This window comes from Vigna umbellata, chromosome 1, assembly GCF_029865625.1.
Source record: "Vigna umbellata cultivar VRB3 chromosome 1, Vumbellata_1.0, whole genome shotgun sequence".
NCBI lineage: Eukaryota > Viridiplantae > Streptophyta > Magnoliopsida > Fabales > Fabaceae > Vigna > Vigna umbellata.
In genome coordinates this window covers 13,278,045-13,293,888 of record NC_142165.1, presented here as the reverse complement: position 1 = coordinate 13,293,888, position 15,844 = coordinate 13,278,045, and the positions used below count along the sequence as shown (strand labels likewise).

At 29.6% G+C, this 15,844-nt stretch overlaps 2 protein-coding genes across 2 annotated transcripts; one reads left to right on the top strand and one right to left on the bottom strand.

The window, feature by feature from the left end:
- The first annotated feature begins 1,567 nt into the window (after positions 1-1,567).
- On the top strand, positions 1,568-4,237 carry LOC124848281 (endoglucanase 11). Its single transcript, XM_047325924.2, has 5 exons — positions 1,568-1,789; positions 1,912-2,124; positions 2,594-2,794; positions 2,865-3,119; positions 3,366-4,237. The coding sequence occupies exons 1-5, from the start codon at positions 1,568-1,570 to the stop codon at positions 4,020-4,022; spliced, it is 1,548 nt and encodes a 515-aa protein (XP_047181880.2). The 3' UTR covers positions 4,023-4,237.
- A 9,221-nt stretch (positions 4,238-13,458) lies between these two features.
- On the bottom strand, positions 13,459-14,477 carry LOC148204696 (uncharacterized). Its single transcript, XM_088103270.1, has 2 exons — positions 14,294-14,477; positions 13,459-13,816 (listed from the first exon to the last, which is right to left on the bottom strand). Exons 1-2 carry the CDS (start codon positions 14,390-14,392, stop codon positions 13,622-13,624), a joined length of 294 nt encoding a protein of 97 aa, XP_087959396.1. The 5' UTR covers positions 14,393-14,477; the 3' UTR covers positions 13,459-13,621.
- Positions 14,478-15,844: the final 1,367 nt, after the last annotated feature.

The following is a 15,844-nucleotide window of genomic DNA, read 5'->3' as shown; positions in this document are numbered from 1 at the left end:
TAAATGTAAAAAAAACACACATATATATAAACATTTTTCTAGAAATTTAGAACAAAATTTTACCATTTATTAAGTAATTTGTAGAAAAAAAAATATATTGAACAGTGAAAATAAGATTGAATCAAACTTATTTAAGGGAAAATGTAAATAAAATTTTACAATATATCACAAGTTTAAATCTGAACCATGTGAATGCTTCATTAATATGGAGAGAGAAAAAGAAAGATTATTGAATATAGTGAGAAGGTGTAGGGTATTTTTAAAATAAAAAAAAAATAGTGGAGATGTGTAGAGTGTTTTTGGAATAAAAGAAAATAGTGGGGAGGTGCAGGAGCACTTGGGGTGGTAGAGGGAGCAACACCTAAAAAACTAATAGTTTGGGCCCAATATGAGAAATGTTCGCAGGCTGAAGTGGTGGATGAGCCCATTGAGCCAGAAACACATATGCTCATCGGCCCATAAATTTGGCCCATTTTCATCAATAAACCGCTAACCTCTCATGCTTAACAATGTATCCTGGAATAACACTAGGCTGAAAGCTTGCATATTGTGCTCTAAAAATTAAAATGAATCTGTAATTATTGCTAAAAGAAAATTTTGAATGAAATTTTTCATGTTATTTTTTTAATTACCTTTTCACACACTTCCACTTTAATGTTTTATTTATCATTGGTCTTTTGGATTTCTTTTATTACATGGTTTCCTAAATGCTCTCAAAGGTACTGTACTCATTACTATGGTTTTTATATATATAAAACAAGAATAAAAGTTATCTACAGCACTATAAATATTAATTTTTATTAATAATTAGAGTTTAATATAATTTTTTGTTTTAAAACTTGCATTTCAGCAATGTGAAATACTAATTCTAATTACAGAACCCAAACAACAATAATATATAATTTTAGTAAAAAAAAACTTTATAATACTCTATACGTTTATACGTTTATACTCATGCTTGAATCTCTTTACCAGGTTATAAAATTGATTAAAAATAACTAAAATCATACCGTTTCATTAATTTTAGTCAAAGAACCAAATTTATATCATTACAAAATGCAGTTAAATTAAATACAATAAAATAATCTTAATTATTTCTTAAAACTTTTTATACCAGTAACAGTTACAACAAGTGATATTAATATATACTATAATAAACGGATAAAAACACGTGAAAGAAAAGAGGGAAAGTTTGAAGAATGGGAAGAATAATCATTGAACAGGAATTTTTAGTGTACATATAATTTCATGTTTAAGATTTTTAATTATAGGTTGGATTAAATAAAAAAAGAAAACGTTTTATGGCTGTTGAAAGAAAATAATTTGAATGACAAAATTAATTTCCTTACAGTTCAAAATGTTAAATTGCGGAAAAATTAACTCTAACATGTTTTTCACGCGCCACGTTTCAGAGTACAATGGTTGACAAACCAAAGGAGAGACAAAAGAGAATGCAGAAAAACTATGAAAACGACATGGTAAAATTGTAAACCCAACACTGAGCAAACCATATATAAAGAGAAAGAAAGGTACAATGGAAGGAGAGAAAGATTGAAAAGAGGGAGAAATGAAGAAAGAGAAGGTTCACATACGGTATTTGGCACCTTGTATTTGGTTACTACTCTCTCTCACTACAATCTTCCTCCCTTTATGTGAGTCCTTCAATTATGGCCACGCCCTGTCCCAGAGCCTACTCTATTTCGAGTCACAGCGTTCAGGACGCTTACCCTACAACCAAAGGGTCACTTGGCGTCACCATTCTGCCCTCACCGATGGCCTAGAACAAGGGGTACATGCTCCATTGCTTCCTATGACATCCAAACCTCAAACCGTATTTTGTTTTATGTTCTTTTTTCGGGTTTTCTTTTCGCTCGTTCCAACATTGTGGTTCTTGTTTTTGGGGATTTTTAGGTGGACTTGGTGGGAGGGTACTATGATGCAGGGGACAATGTGAAATTTGGTTTGCCCATGGCATTCACCGTCACACTCCTCTCCTGGGCTGCTATAGAGTACGGCCAACAAATCGCGGCTGCCGGCGAGTACGCTCACACGCTCGAGGCCATCAAGTGGGGAACTGACTATTTCATAAAGGCACACACACACCCCAATGTTCTTTGGGTTGAGGTATGTAATTCAATTCACTCCATGCAATTCCAGATATTTTTCATTTTTGTTTAAATTAATCATCCCACGCGCCGCCGTTGAGAATTCAATGGTTCTTCCAAATTAACAGGAGGAATCGATCCTAATGTCGGAAGAGTAACGGATTTCTCCTTGTTTTCCTGCCATGAACATGGAGTTTTATAACATTTGTTTAAAATTTATTAGAAATTATAATATTATTAACGAGATTGTTAAAGTGCTTAATGTTGGTTAAACATGGATTTTACAGTCTTAGTGAATTTTCATATGGTTAATTTTTTTTTATTAAATTAAGAGTATGATTAGACTTGCACGTGAAATAAAGATTAGTCAAGATCACATTGTCTCAAATCATTTTGTATAACATACAAAAGTTTTACTCATTTAGAAAAGAATGTTTGAATCCTTCTGTAGCAATGTGTGTAGCCTAATTATGAATGAACATGTTTAGGTGGGTGACGGCCACACTGATCACTACTGTTGGCAGCGGCCGGAGGACATGACGACATCGCGGCGAGCTTTCAAGGTGGATGCGGACAACCCTGGTTCGGATGTGGCCGGTGAGACTGCGGCGGCATTGGCGGCGGCATCCATGGTGTTTAGGAGAACAAACCCACATTACTCTCAACTACTTTTGCATCATGCAGAACAGGTATTTGTTTTATTGACATTGACTAGTTAGATTAATTTGAATTTGATGGTGAATTTGTTGTTGGTTGTAGTTGTTTGAGTTTGGTGACAAGTACAAGGGGAAGTATGATGAGAGTGTTGGAGTGGCTAAAGAGTATTATGCTTCGGTTAGTGGCTACATGGACGAGTTGCTATGGGCAGCTATTTGGCTTTATAGGGCCACACAAAAGGACCAATATTTAAACTATTTTCTCGAGAATGCTCATGACTTTGGTGGGACCACCTGGGCCATCAATGAATTCAGCTGGGATGTTAAATATGCTGGTGTTCAAGCCATTGCTTCCATGGTAACACACTTCCCAATTCCATGGTAAAAATTATTTTTAAATAATTAAATAAATTTTTTAAAAAATTAAAATTTTCTCCATAGACTATAATTTAAATATATTATTTAACTCTTTAAAATAATGTAATGTGATTATCAATATTAACAATCACTTGTAACCAGTTTATGATTGAGAGTGATTTAAGCATCTATGTTAATTTTATTATGAAATAATGAAAAATGCTTACCGACATTTTCCTTACGACAGTTATCGATGGAAGAAAAGAAACACAAGCAGCACGAAGTCGTACTCAAACAGTATCGTTCAAAAGCCGAGCACTATCTCTGCGCGTGCCTCAACCTCAACAACGTGAGTAACGTGGAGCGCACCCCAGGAGGGTTACTGTACACCCGCCAATGGAACAACATGCAGTACGTGGCAACGGCGTCGTTTCTTCTCACACTGTATTCTGATCACCTCCGAGCCACACATCAGAAGCTGCATTGCGAAAAGGGCGAGGTGGGCCCAGACGAGATGTTCGCCTTTGCGAAATCACAGGTTGATTACATCTTAGGTTCTAATCCAATGGGTATGAGTTACATGGTAGGGTACGGTCCCGATTTCCCCCAGAGGGTGCACCATAGGGGCGCATCCATTGAATCATCAAAGGAAAACAAGGGTTTTATCGGGTGCATCCAGGGTTATGATAGCTGGTATGGACGCGTTGAACCCAATCCAAATGTACTAACTGGGGCCCTCGTTGGTGGGCCCGATATGAATGACGAATTTAAAGACGAGAGATCAAATTACATCCAAACAGAGGCTTGCACCTACAATACTGCAGCTTTAGTAGGGGTTTTTGCTAGATTGCATCAATCACATGGTGATGTTTATTTATCATCTCCGTTGATAGCTTCTAGCTAATTAACGTTACAGAGAAAATTTTGCTGCCCTACCAGAGAATTCTTTTCATGGCTTTTTTGCTGCCATCGTGATTTTACTATACAGTAAGACAATACAAATTATAGAATCAATAGGTGGAATAGGAAAGTGTACCCCTTCTTCTACTGGCAATTGGAATTAGTTGTTTAAGTAATGAAAGTGGGTTATGTTATGTCCCTTTGACTTCGGACAATTCACAAACGTGCTTTTTTCTTTTTGTCATATTTATTATAGTTTCATTCAAAGTTTAGAATTTGAATTTATCATTTGGAATACAAAATAACGTCAAAAAGAACAGGTGAGTCTAATGGTAGTATAGTCACTTGCAGCCACCGACACAAAAGAGTAAGTGTAATAATAATATGCCATACTTGGAGTATGAAAGAATGGAGACAGAGATAGAAGATCCAAAAATCTGAAAAGACTGTGTTTTAAAACATTCACGAGATTCTTGGGTTTCCTTTGTCTGCATAACTCTGCTGGTTGTCTGGTTTTTTTTTCCCTTTAATTACGGTTGCAAGGGCATGAGTTAAAGCCCAAAACTCTCTTTTCTGTTGTAACAGAATTTGCGGAAGGAATGGTCACATAGAAAAGCAACCTAAAACGAAAATCAAGCAGGAATTGGTGCCATGATGTTTCGGTTTTTTTAAGTCCTCAAAATTCATGCATTGGTCACAATCACGACGTTCAAAATGTGAAAACCCAGCACAGATCATGTTCCCATTTAACGGTTTTTTTCTTCGTTCCTATTTGGTTCACGCGCATTACGAGTGCGTGGTGTGTATCAACTCTTCACACTTTTACTTTGAGAAATTGTAAAGAAAGTGTCGCAAAATTAATTTTGAAACTATAATGTCATTTTTTTTTAATGTTTGGTTGAGATGATAATGAGAGGATGAAGAAAAAAAATGTAATAGCTTAAGTTAAGAGGATGAGAATGAAAAGTAAAAAAGTTAATTTGATTGATATAATAAAAAATTATAAATTAAAATATTTTTATACAAAAGATACAATTAAATATTAAATTAAAATTATTATATACCTTTTAATACAAAATTATACTCATAACAACAAATTGTAATCATTATATAAAATACTAAAGTTTATATTGTTTCATTTTATTTATTTAATCATAATATAAAAGTTAGATAGTAATAATTAATAAAATATCAATAAATAATTATTAATTACATTATATATTAGGGTTAAATATGTTTTTAGTCCCTGAACTATCAAGCGATTTTGTTTTTAGTCCCTGCTCAGAACTTTGATGGTTTTTAGTCCTTATAGTTTTGAAACTCTGAGTATTAGTCCTTAAAAATGGACGGTGTTAAGTTTTTGTCAATCTGGCAAACGGCGATGCCCAGCTGTGCTCTACACTCTCTGCCACGTTGCTGACCAATAAGAATCTCACGCTCACGTGGCCATTTGAACAACAACACCGTCAGCCTCACCGGTGACCTCGCCGTCCGAAACTCCGTTGCTGGCAGAGGGTTTGAAGTTGTAAGAAGCAGTGAGATCAGAGAGCAAGAGAGAAAGAGAGACAATGGCGTCAGGCTGGGGAATTACAGGCAACAAAGGTCGGTGCTACGATTTCTGGATGGATTTCAGCGAATGCATGTCTCGCTGCCGAGAACCCACGGATTGTGGTCTTCTCCGTGAAGATTACCTCGAGTGCCTCCACCATTCCAAAGAGGTATTTTCCCTAATCCTCCCCTCTTTTTTAATTCCCCTTTCGTTTATCGCATCCACGAACTTCCTTTTATCCAATCTGTAATTCTTACTTATATTCTTTCATCTCGTTTGCCAATCCTGTTGATTTCCGTTGCACGGCTTCGCTTCTCTTCTCTTCTCATCTCTCTTTCCCTTTACTTAGATCGCCTTTTGTGGTTTCCTCTTGTCTTTGGGATCTTGTATTGTTGTTGATTCGATTAAACCATCTCGAACGGAAGAGACGGCTGAAGAAGTGTTTAACCTAGAATTTAATTTGCTAGTTCCCCGCTTGCATTTCTGCTTGTATCACACCGGAAAGTTGAGATGGGTGTGGCGTTTAAGGATTGTCACTATTATGATGAAAAAGGAACTGAGTTTTCATATAATTTATTTTAATGATTGAATAAGTTCGTTCTCTTTACTTGTAAGGTAAAATGTATTTGATTAAATTGGGCAAAAACAGCATAAAGCGCTCTGCCAGCAGCGGAGTTTGGGACGGCGAGGTCACTGGTGAGGCTGACGGTGTTGTTGTTCAAATGGGTGGCGAAGACAGAAGAACAGGCATTGAGAAAACACAGAAAGACGATGAAGAAGGGCGTTTGAGGAAGAACGAGAATGGCCAGCGTGAGATTCTTATTGGTCAGCAACGTGGCAGAGAGTGTAGAGCACAGCTGGGCATCGCCGTTTGCCAGATCGACAAAAACTTAACACCGTCCATTTTTAAGGACTAATACTCAGAGTTTCAAAACTATAAGGACTAAAAACCATCAAAGTTCTGAGCAGGGACTAAAAACAAAATCGCTTGATAGTTTAGGGACTAAAAACATATTTAACCCTATATATTATAACAATTAATTATGGTATATAAGGAAAATAACAATTGTTATATCACGTAAAATAACTGTTTATGATATATAACATAACTCTTATTATTAATTGATAATATAACTCTTGTCATTCATTAACTGACATAATTTATTATAATAAGGAAAGATGGGCAAGATTTCTGCTATTAATAATTTTTAAGGCTAATTCATCTGCTTGTTAAAAGGAGTATTATATATATTTATCCCTTTTTTTTAAACGAATACCCAATTTATTGATATAAACAATAAAAATAGTAGCTTTTCAATCTTAGTAGGAGCTGAAGGGGACTTTGCCCCAATTTTTTCTTTTTATGTATAAAAATAAATGAATTATTTGAAACACTTTTTAATTTTAATATATTTTATCTACTTGAAATTTGAAAAAAAATGTTATATATCTATGTAAAATTTTGAAAATTTTTAAATATTTGTAGAAGATTCGTGCCTGTCATCATCTACATTAAATAAGATGAAATAAATGTTCTGAAAATTTTATCAAAATATAAATGCGAAAGTAATTATAGTGGAAGAACATTTCACAAATATTAAAAATAAATTATTGGAATATTGTGTTAACACTGAAAATTAATATTTTGTATTTTAGTGAAGTGGAAATTAATATAGATTTTTTTTCTATCAATCCAAAGGGATAGGTAATATTTCACAATATCAAATCATCAAATATCGCTATTACAAAACTAAAAAATTGAAAATAAAAGGAAATAAGTCAATTTAGTATATAATAATTGGAAATTTTAGGAGCGCAAATTTGGCCATTTAATTTGTTCTGTCTGATAAGATATAATTATTTTATGATATACAAAATTATTGATTTAATTTTTATATGCAAAAAATACTTAACAAGCAAATTACTAATTTGTAAAATTTTGTCAGTTTAATTTTGTTATTGTTAATCCTATATTTAGTTTAATCTTATTTATACTAGCAGAATTAGTAATATTACTTTTAGGTCTACAAGGAAAAAAAATTAAATAGGTCGTCTTTACACGAATAAGAATTAATTAATAAAACTTATTTATATCTATACCAAAATGATAATATTTTATATATATATATATATATATATATATATATATATATATATATATATAAATATAAAATGAATTAAATTATATCTATAACTTTCATTTTTCCGTTAAAATCTATATTTGTCTTGGGAGAAGTTAAAATAAAGCCCATAAACTTAACCAATTAAACATCTTCCTCTTGGAGGCCCAATAGATACAACTTGGAGGCCCTACGACTCCAACGGATACACATAATAGTACATTAATAGTATTTTGTACACGTAATTTCAATTTTTAAATTTTTTTATAAAAGTCCGTATTCTCTACTAACGAACTTTTCCCATTCTATTTTCATTTATTTTTTTATAAATATAATTACACACACACACACACACACATATATATATATATATATATATATATATATATATATATATATATATATATATTATACTTTATTGGTAAAAGTTACATTTAAAAAAAAATAAAGAATTGAAATCTTATGAATAAAACAACTTTTATAAAAGAAAGAAAAATTAAAAGCCATGATTTCAAAACACAACTTTATCCTTTTCATAATTTGAATTTGTGTTTCAAAACCTACCACTTTTTGTTTTATTTTGAAGTTATATTATTTAAGTGTTATAACCCAATTAATAGAAGTTATCTCATAACTCAAAGACTCTGCCTTTGTGGTATTAAGCATAAATTAAATAGTAATTGTAAGATGAAGGGAAAATAGAGTTTTATGAATAAAGTTTTGTTAAAACTGTAGTTTGTCATATTTTAAGGATTGATATGTCTAATAAGGTGTACGTGTGAAATATCTTGTTAAAACATAATTATGTTAATTATTTAATGTTATTTTAATTAAATACAAGACATGATTGATATGTTATTGATTTAGGATTTGTGTGTATATGATATTACCAATGTGATGTATTGTTTTGTTGATAGAATGGTGATTTAGGATTAAATGGTGTGACTTCAATTATAAGGAGAAAGGGAGTTAAGGAAAATCTTAGTTTTATTTGTATTTTTTGTTTATGGGCAAAATGGTCTTTTACCTTTATTTAACTGGTAAAAAAATTAAACAAGGAAGATATAGGAAGTAAAAGTGTGTAAAAAAAATTAAAGATAGTTGATGGACATAAGATAGAATGATAATAGAGATTTAGATAGATTTAGTTTTTAAAATATATTATTATAAGGGAGGAGATATTAAAGATAGAATTATGTTGTTTTATAAATATTAAGATATAAATAGAAGGGTGACAATTTGTGTATTTTAGAAACCTTAGAAACTTTAAACAAAAGAAAGAAAGAAAAGAAAGAAAGAGAAGGGAATGCCTTTTTCTTTTAGAGAAGAAAAGAGAGAACAATAGAAACTCTTACTACAAAGAAAGATTTAGTGATTTTTGGAGTTGTAGATAAAACCCTAGTATATGTCATATATTATATAAAATTAACAAAGTTCAACAATGTTTTTGAAATATAATTTTGGATTAAAATCATTGATCATTATTCATATAAATTAAATTTATATAGTTGATTCATATATTTTCAGTAAATCTTTTTAATAAATGTGTCATTTTCTGAATAAGAGAATTGATTTATTCTTAAGTGATTACGTAAAATGATCATTTTATTAACTCTTATTACATAATCTTTCTTATTTATATGTCAGAAACAAAACCAATCATAAAAAAGTATCTTAAATAAAGAATAATATGTTACATTTATAGAAAAAAAGTTATATTGACCAGATACAACATTAATTAAACTTAAATCTAATAATATAAAAAATTAATATTGTTTTTAATCAAAAACCTGATGATAAAATAATAAGTTTTTAATCTTATATAATACTTTACTTTTATAACGTAAAAAATAGACATTATTATTAATCTAAAACTTTAAAATAATAGATTAATAAATTTTTATTTTTATATCAATTTACTCAGTTCTATTACTTGGACTCCCAGCCTAAAAAAATATGGTTTTTAATGATGTATTTGAATATATGAACCTGCCGAACTTTCTCATGGGCTTGTGGCCACATGTACTGAGAGTTGGTTCACTATATTTCATTCTATTTTCACCTAACAAACTCGTGTCATCTTCTATCTTACATTCTACCAAGGGTTGGAGGAACAAGATGAAGTGAAGCAACTAAACTCTTCAGTAAAAGCAAAGCCTTTTATTTTATTCTTTTTCTCTCTCTTGCTTTAACAATTTCTGTGCTGAATTACTTTAAGGCCTTTTTTAATGAATTTCAGGGAGTGAATCCGAGAGGATTTGAAAGAATTTAAAGATAATTTTTTTTGTCGTTTATTTGAGTGAATTTAGAGATAAATGAGAGTGAATTTGGAAATAATTTTTTTTTAATTTGTCACGTCAATACAATTCTATACTAATTTTTACAAATTTTATTTTCAAATTCACTTTTATTTATCTTTAAATTCACTCAAATAAACGATAAAAAAATTTATCTTCAAATCCTTTCAAATTTTTTCCGATCCACTCTCAAAGGAAGAAAAAAAAAATACAATAAATGTAATGATTTTCATCATCCTCTCTTTGAATTTGAGTGCCAAAGTGTGACTTGGCCCACTGCTTTAATTTTTCATCGCACGATATCTATTCATCCAATGCATGAAAGATTTTATCATCATTATTACATTATTAATATTCAGTTTTTTTGTCGGAGTTAAATATTGGGGAGAATAAAAATAAAGTGAAAAAAATATGTGATGCAGATGAATAGAAATAAAAAAGAAAGTGAATCATTTTCCTTATTTAGATCTGTGAAAGGGGTGATAAAAATAAAAAAACAAACAGTATTAAAAAGTATTCTGTTTGCTACCTTTTTTTGCTTTAATATAAAAAATATTATATTTTACATGCTATTAAAATGATATAATATTACAAATAAACAAGCAGAACACTCCCGTACTCTCATCCAATTGAGAACCCAAGATTCTTAATACTAAAAAATAATATATATTTCCTTTCCCTAATTTCTTTTCTCGTTGATTTTACAATTCCAAATAAAGTTAGGAGTGTAGAATAAGTAAATAATTTACCAAGAACGCTACAGTTTATATGAATTTAAAACATCAATAAAACGGATAAATGTGTTAAGAAAATGGAAATGAAAGTGAAAATGACTAGAGCAAAATCTTGAATTTGAATAAAGTGACAACCAAGATTCTTATAAGTAAGATTTTGAGTTTGAATATCGTGGCTGATGAAAGAATGTAATTATGAAGAAGAGATTACACTAATGATGATTACTCACGTTTCTTCCAAAAATAAATAATTAAAAATTTTAAAAATATATTTGAAATACATTACACTATTTTCTTTTTTTTTTCCAACCAACTACACTATACTATTCAATCTTGTGTTATCTTTTCAATCATAAATAATAGAAGGTATGCTTGTTAAAACGGGACCGACATGTTCAATCACCAATCCACCAAGTCTCATGTCCAAATTTTTTGTTAAAAATAAATAAATTATGATTTGGAAAAAGTAATAAATTGAAGGATTAAATCAGTAGTAACTTTAGAATTTTTATTTTTTTTTTCTTATAGTAGTGTTTTTTTAAGATTTGATTTAACAATGGGTTTTATTTTGTGGTTATTAAACTTAAATATGATATTTTAAATTTATTTACTTTCATTGTGTTCTATTTAAGTCAAATCCATTTACCATGCTCACTTCATGCAATGAAATAGTATTCCATACAAACTAAGACACGTTGTGCAAGTAATTTTGTGTTCACACATGCATTACAGATATAATTCTTCAAAAAACATATTTATAATACTTTCACATTTTTGAAAAAATATATTACGTGTACGCATATAGTTTAAATCCACAAAAAGATAACTCAAACAAGACAATATCAGAATGAACAAGCTTGTTAAGATAAGATCATATTAGACTAAATGATAAGCTTGAACCGGTTAAGGATAAGAATAGAATTAACAAATACGTAAATTATGTTCTTTTCTTAATACAATGCAATAAATAAAGCTAACAATAATTTAAATGGGAATAAAAAGTATTAAAAAGAGTTTCCCATCTAATAATTCAAGATTCAAGTTTCATCTATTTTAAACACACTAGTTTGTTGTGAATTGTTTTATTGAATTTTTTTTAAACATAGAACAATAAATATAAATATTTTATATATAAAAATTTATATTCTTAAACTATGAGACAGTTCAACTTTATAAAAAAAGTAACTTTTGACCTAAAATCTAATAATAATAAATATGTGATTTCTTTTGTATATAGTATTTTCTTTATATTTATCTATATTTAATTTGAGAGGAAAGAAAATAATGGTAAATGGCATCCAAGTAGTAAAGTTTGGTGATGTTACCTCTCATACCAATGTATATGATAGTGGATGATACCTCCCAACCACAAAAAATAAACATGGTCATAATGGAGGGACCATCAACCCTTTTCTTTCACTGAAAAGACACATTTTCCTTTCGAACATCACTGTAAGACAAAAATAAGTGTTTATAAGTATCACATTTTACTTCTTTTGACACCTAAGAAAAAGGCTAGCTACATTATACACACAATTGTTTATTTTGCTCTGTCATACAACACATTAGACGTATCAAACTAATCTTGTTAAAAACAATAAATTTCCAAGTATTGGTATCATATATAAACAAAATCCTTTATAAGATAAAACAAGATATGTGAGTTTGTATATACATATTTTCATTGCTAAGAGATTTCAAATTGGTTGTTAGAAATGAACTTAAACCTAACTCAATCCCATAAAACCAGTTTGTAGGATGAGGTTTACACTCAATTATAAAGTATGAATTGACCTTATCTCTAGTCGATGTGAGACTTCCAACATTAATAAGAAACACTTTGACCTGATCTAAAAAAAAAACAGACAATACCACAACAATAGAGAGGTATATATGTATTAAACCTTCTACAACCATGTCTCTTTATTCATTACAAAACAATATATATATATATATATATATATATATATATATATATATATATATATATGCAAATTCGATATTATAAAGTTTTAAATAAAAGATAATATCAAAGTCTTTTACATGAATTAGTTAATCCTTTCATCAGTGCTTAATCTCTCTTACCTATTTCTCTGAGATGATCCAAACATAATGTAATTTATTTTTAAAGTACAAACCAACTTGTTTAGTGCTATTGTTCCCATGCATTTTTGTTTAATATATACAATAGATTTAAGATTTTCAACATACTCATTCTTTATGAGAAAATATTTTTATTAATAATTATAAAATTACTGTTTGATAAAAAAAATAATCTTATAGATAATATATCTATCCAAAAGAGATACTGCTGTCTGAAAATTTGTTCAAAATAGCTGAAACATCTATTTAGATATCTCATAAATGTATTTACTGTTTATCATAATTAAAAAATAAGTTCATATACATAAATAAAGGTACATTAACTGTTTTTAGATTTATGTTTACAATTATCTCAACTATATTCATGTTTTGACATAAATACCTTTGACATATACTCTGATAAAATAAGAAGAGTCTCATTTCAAGGATGTCGAAGGTTTTCCCCAGATTTTTTGTTATTCCAAAGTTAGAAACCCAGAACTTCAAGTTTTTTTAGATTCACAATGCTAGTATATGTTACAAGAGGGTTAAACCGATCTCTCTTTCCATGGTTTTAAATCTATCAAATCAATCTTATTATATTTTCTAAACGTTACATGAAGGATGAACACATATGGGCCCATAATGGTTGATAATATCTCTGTAAAAGACTGAAACCTTAAATTATTTTTCTTCTTCTGCTGCTGCTGCTGCAGAAAACACTTACAATTAAGCTCATGGAAAATAACATAATCTTATTATAGTTGCACATAACAGATAGAAATCTGATAGCTCAGATAAAAGGTTTCTAAATTATAATCTCAGTTCTTGACAGATCCAATCTTGGAGTCACCAATTTGTGCACCATCACATAACTTGTCAACATTCTGAGTTGCTACCCCTTCCTTCGTCTCCCTGGCTTTTTCCTCAGCAACTCTTTGGAATTCTTCAGCTGTGGAGGGTGCCCTCTCTTCCATCAAACGGCTACGGTTTCCATTGCTTGCTTGTCCATAATTCTGATACAAATTATTAATTCCTTAGTTCAATAACCAAAAACCAGTACACCACTTTCAGCAGCACAGTAAAACTCATTAGTTTTCACTACTCCTATAGCAAACCCCTCTGAGTTGCTTGCACTTTCAGCATTCCTTTCAGGGTTTTAATCCAACCCTACGTCAAGATTTTCACTTTCAAGAACTGGGTTATGCAGAAAACTGAAAACCTTCCTTCAAATTGCAGAATTTTTCCATCTCAAACACACAAAAAAGTTAACTAAAACTTGCTTCCAACCAAAAGCAAAATGAATCTGAATATGATGAACATAAGATTCAACTTTTCATATGTGTAATTTAATTTCCTGGAGGGGTTATTCTTACAAAGGAATAAAACTTTTCACAGAAAGTGGGTAACACAATTACAAAGAGTAGTACACTGCATGAAAGAGGGAAATTGAAGTGGAAGGAGTGAAAGGAGAAATTAAAATTCTCAGATACCTTGATTGTGTTGTTGAAGAATGGCTTACTGGTAGTGGACTTTAGCAAGGATGATCTTGAAGTGGCATGGAGAATGGTGTGGAAGTGACCACCAACCATGATTTCTCTCTCCCCTGTGTATGTTTGAGAGTGAGTAGTTGGTAAAAATATTGTAATGGGAATTCAAGTCTTTCTAGCACTGTGGTGTCTGATGTCTGCTTGTATAGAAAACAAAAAGACAAGATTACACCTGAACATACTGCAGATATTCACGTCTTTGCCATTGCTTAAAAGACCTTTTGAAGTTAGATAAGTTTTTATTTTTTTATAGTAAGAAGGAAGAGTGTTAACGATGGTTATTTTTCTTATTTTTAAGAAGTACTTTAGATTTTTTTTATTCAGTCAAATTTTTGTTTATTTATTTAAAAGATTTATTGTTTAATCAATAGTAAGAGAGTTCTTCTTAATTATTCTCTATTTGCAATTGTAAACTTGGAAGGGGAGTGTAGTAGTATATGTCAATTACTGACAATTTTGTGCAACTAGCTATTTCTTGTTTTGATGGTCAAAGTATGTTGATGGATAGTTTTTTGAGATTTAAGAAATTTTGATGTAGAGACAAAGGTTAAGAAGGAAACAAAAATTAGTTGTACCACAAAAGAATAAGTATTATTAGAAATCAAGAAAGGTTTACTATTAAAATAATTAAGATACTAAATTCTAAATTCTATAATTTTTTTAAAAATTATCTTATTTATATACAATCAATAAAGGATATATTATTCTTTTTAATTTATGCATTAATGAAAAAAAAATATACATATAAATTTAAACGAGATGATGTTAAAAAGCAATTTGAAAAATGTGATATTATATAACCGATTAATTACATAGACAAATTTGAGTTTTAAAAGTAAGTTTGCCATATTTTTTTACGAGTGTTATTGCATCACTAGATTACTTGTCATTTCATAAATCTTAACATCACATTCAATAATAAGATATATTTAGACACTAATAAGAAAATTCACTTTTGATACCTTAAAATGTTAACATTTTACTTTAATTTTTTTATTAAAAATATAATCGTATACTAAATATTATATTGAGATACTTATAAAATATTTTATATTCCAACTCACTTTAGCTTCCAATTTGCTAGGGAAAATATTAGGAACATCCAACGAGTAGTTTTCTTTTACAATGTTGAACAGTGTTATCGTATTAATTTTTTTTTAAAAGTATATTTTGTAAAACAACATATTTAATTTAATTTATCTTTTTAAATATAAAACATTTTACTTATTTTATCTTGAAATGATTAGAAATGAAAAAAAAATTGTAATTCTTGAATATGTATTATTTAATATTTATATATTTTATTTATAATCTCTTTTAGCCCCTATTTAAAAAATTTAGAAGGACTAAAAAATTAAAATAGTGAATATGAAAACTAAATAAATTGACTTACAAGCACAAAAGTAAAAAATATATTCATATTAAAAATCAGATTTGTAATTAAATATGGACGAATAATTAATTATTAAAACATCCATCACCAAACTTATTTTG

Coding starts and splice junctions, on each gene's coding strand:
- LOC148204696 (XM_088103270.1), bottom strand. CDS start 14,392: ATGGTTGGTGGTCACTTCCACACCATTCTCCATGCCACTTCAAGATCA. Junction 13,817..14,293: donor TCTTCAACAACACAATCAAG/GTATCTGAGAAT, acceptor AATTTGTATCAG/AATTATGGACAAGCAAGCAA.
- LOC124848281 (XM_047325924.2), top strand. CDS start 1,568: ATGAAGAAAGAGAAGGTTCACATACGGTATTTGGCACCTTGTATTTGG. Junction 1,790..1,911: donor CCGATGGCCTAGAACAAGGG/GTACATGCTCCA, acceptor GGGGATTTTTAG/GTGGACTTGGTGGGAGGGTA. Junction 2,795..2,864: donor TTTTGCATCATGCAGAACAG/GTATTTGTTTTA, acceptor TGTTGGTTGTAG/TTGTTTGAGTTTGGTGACAA.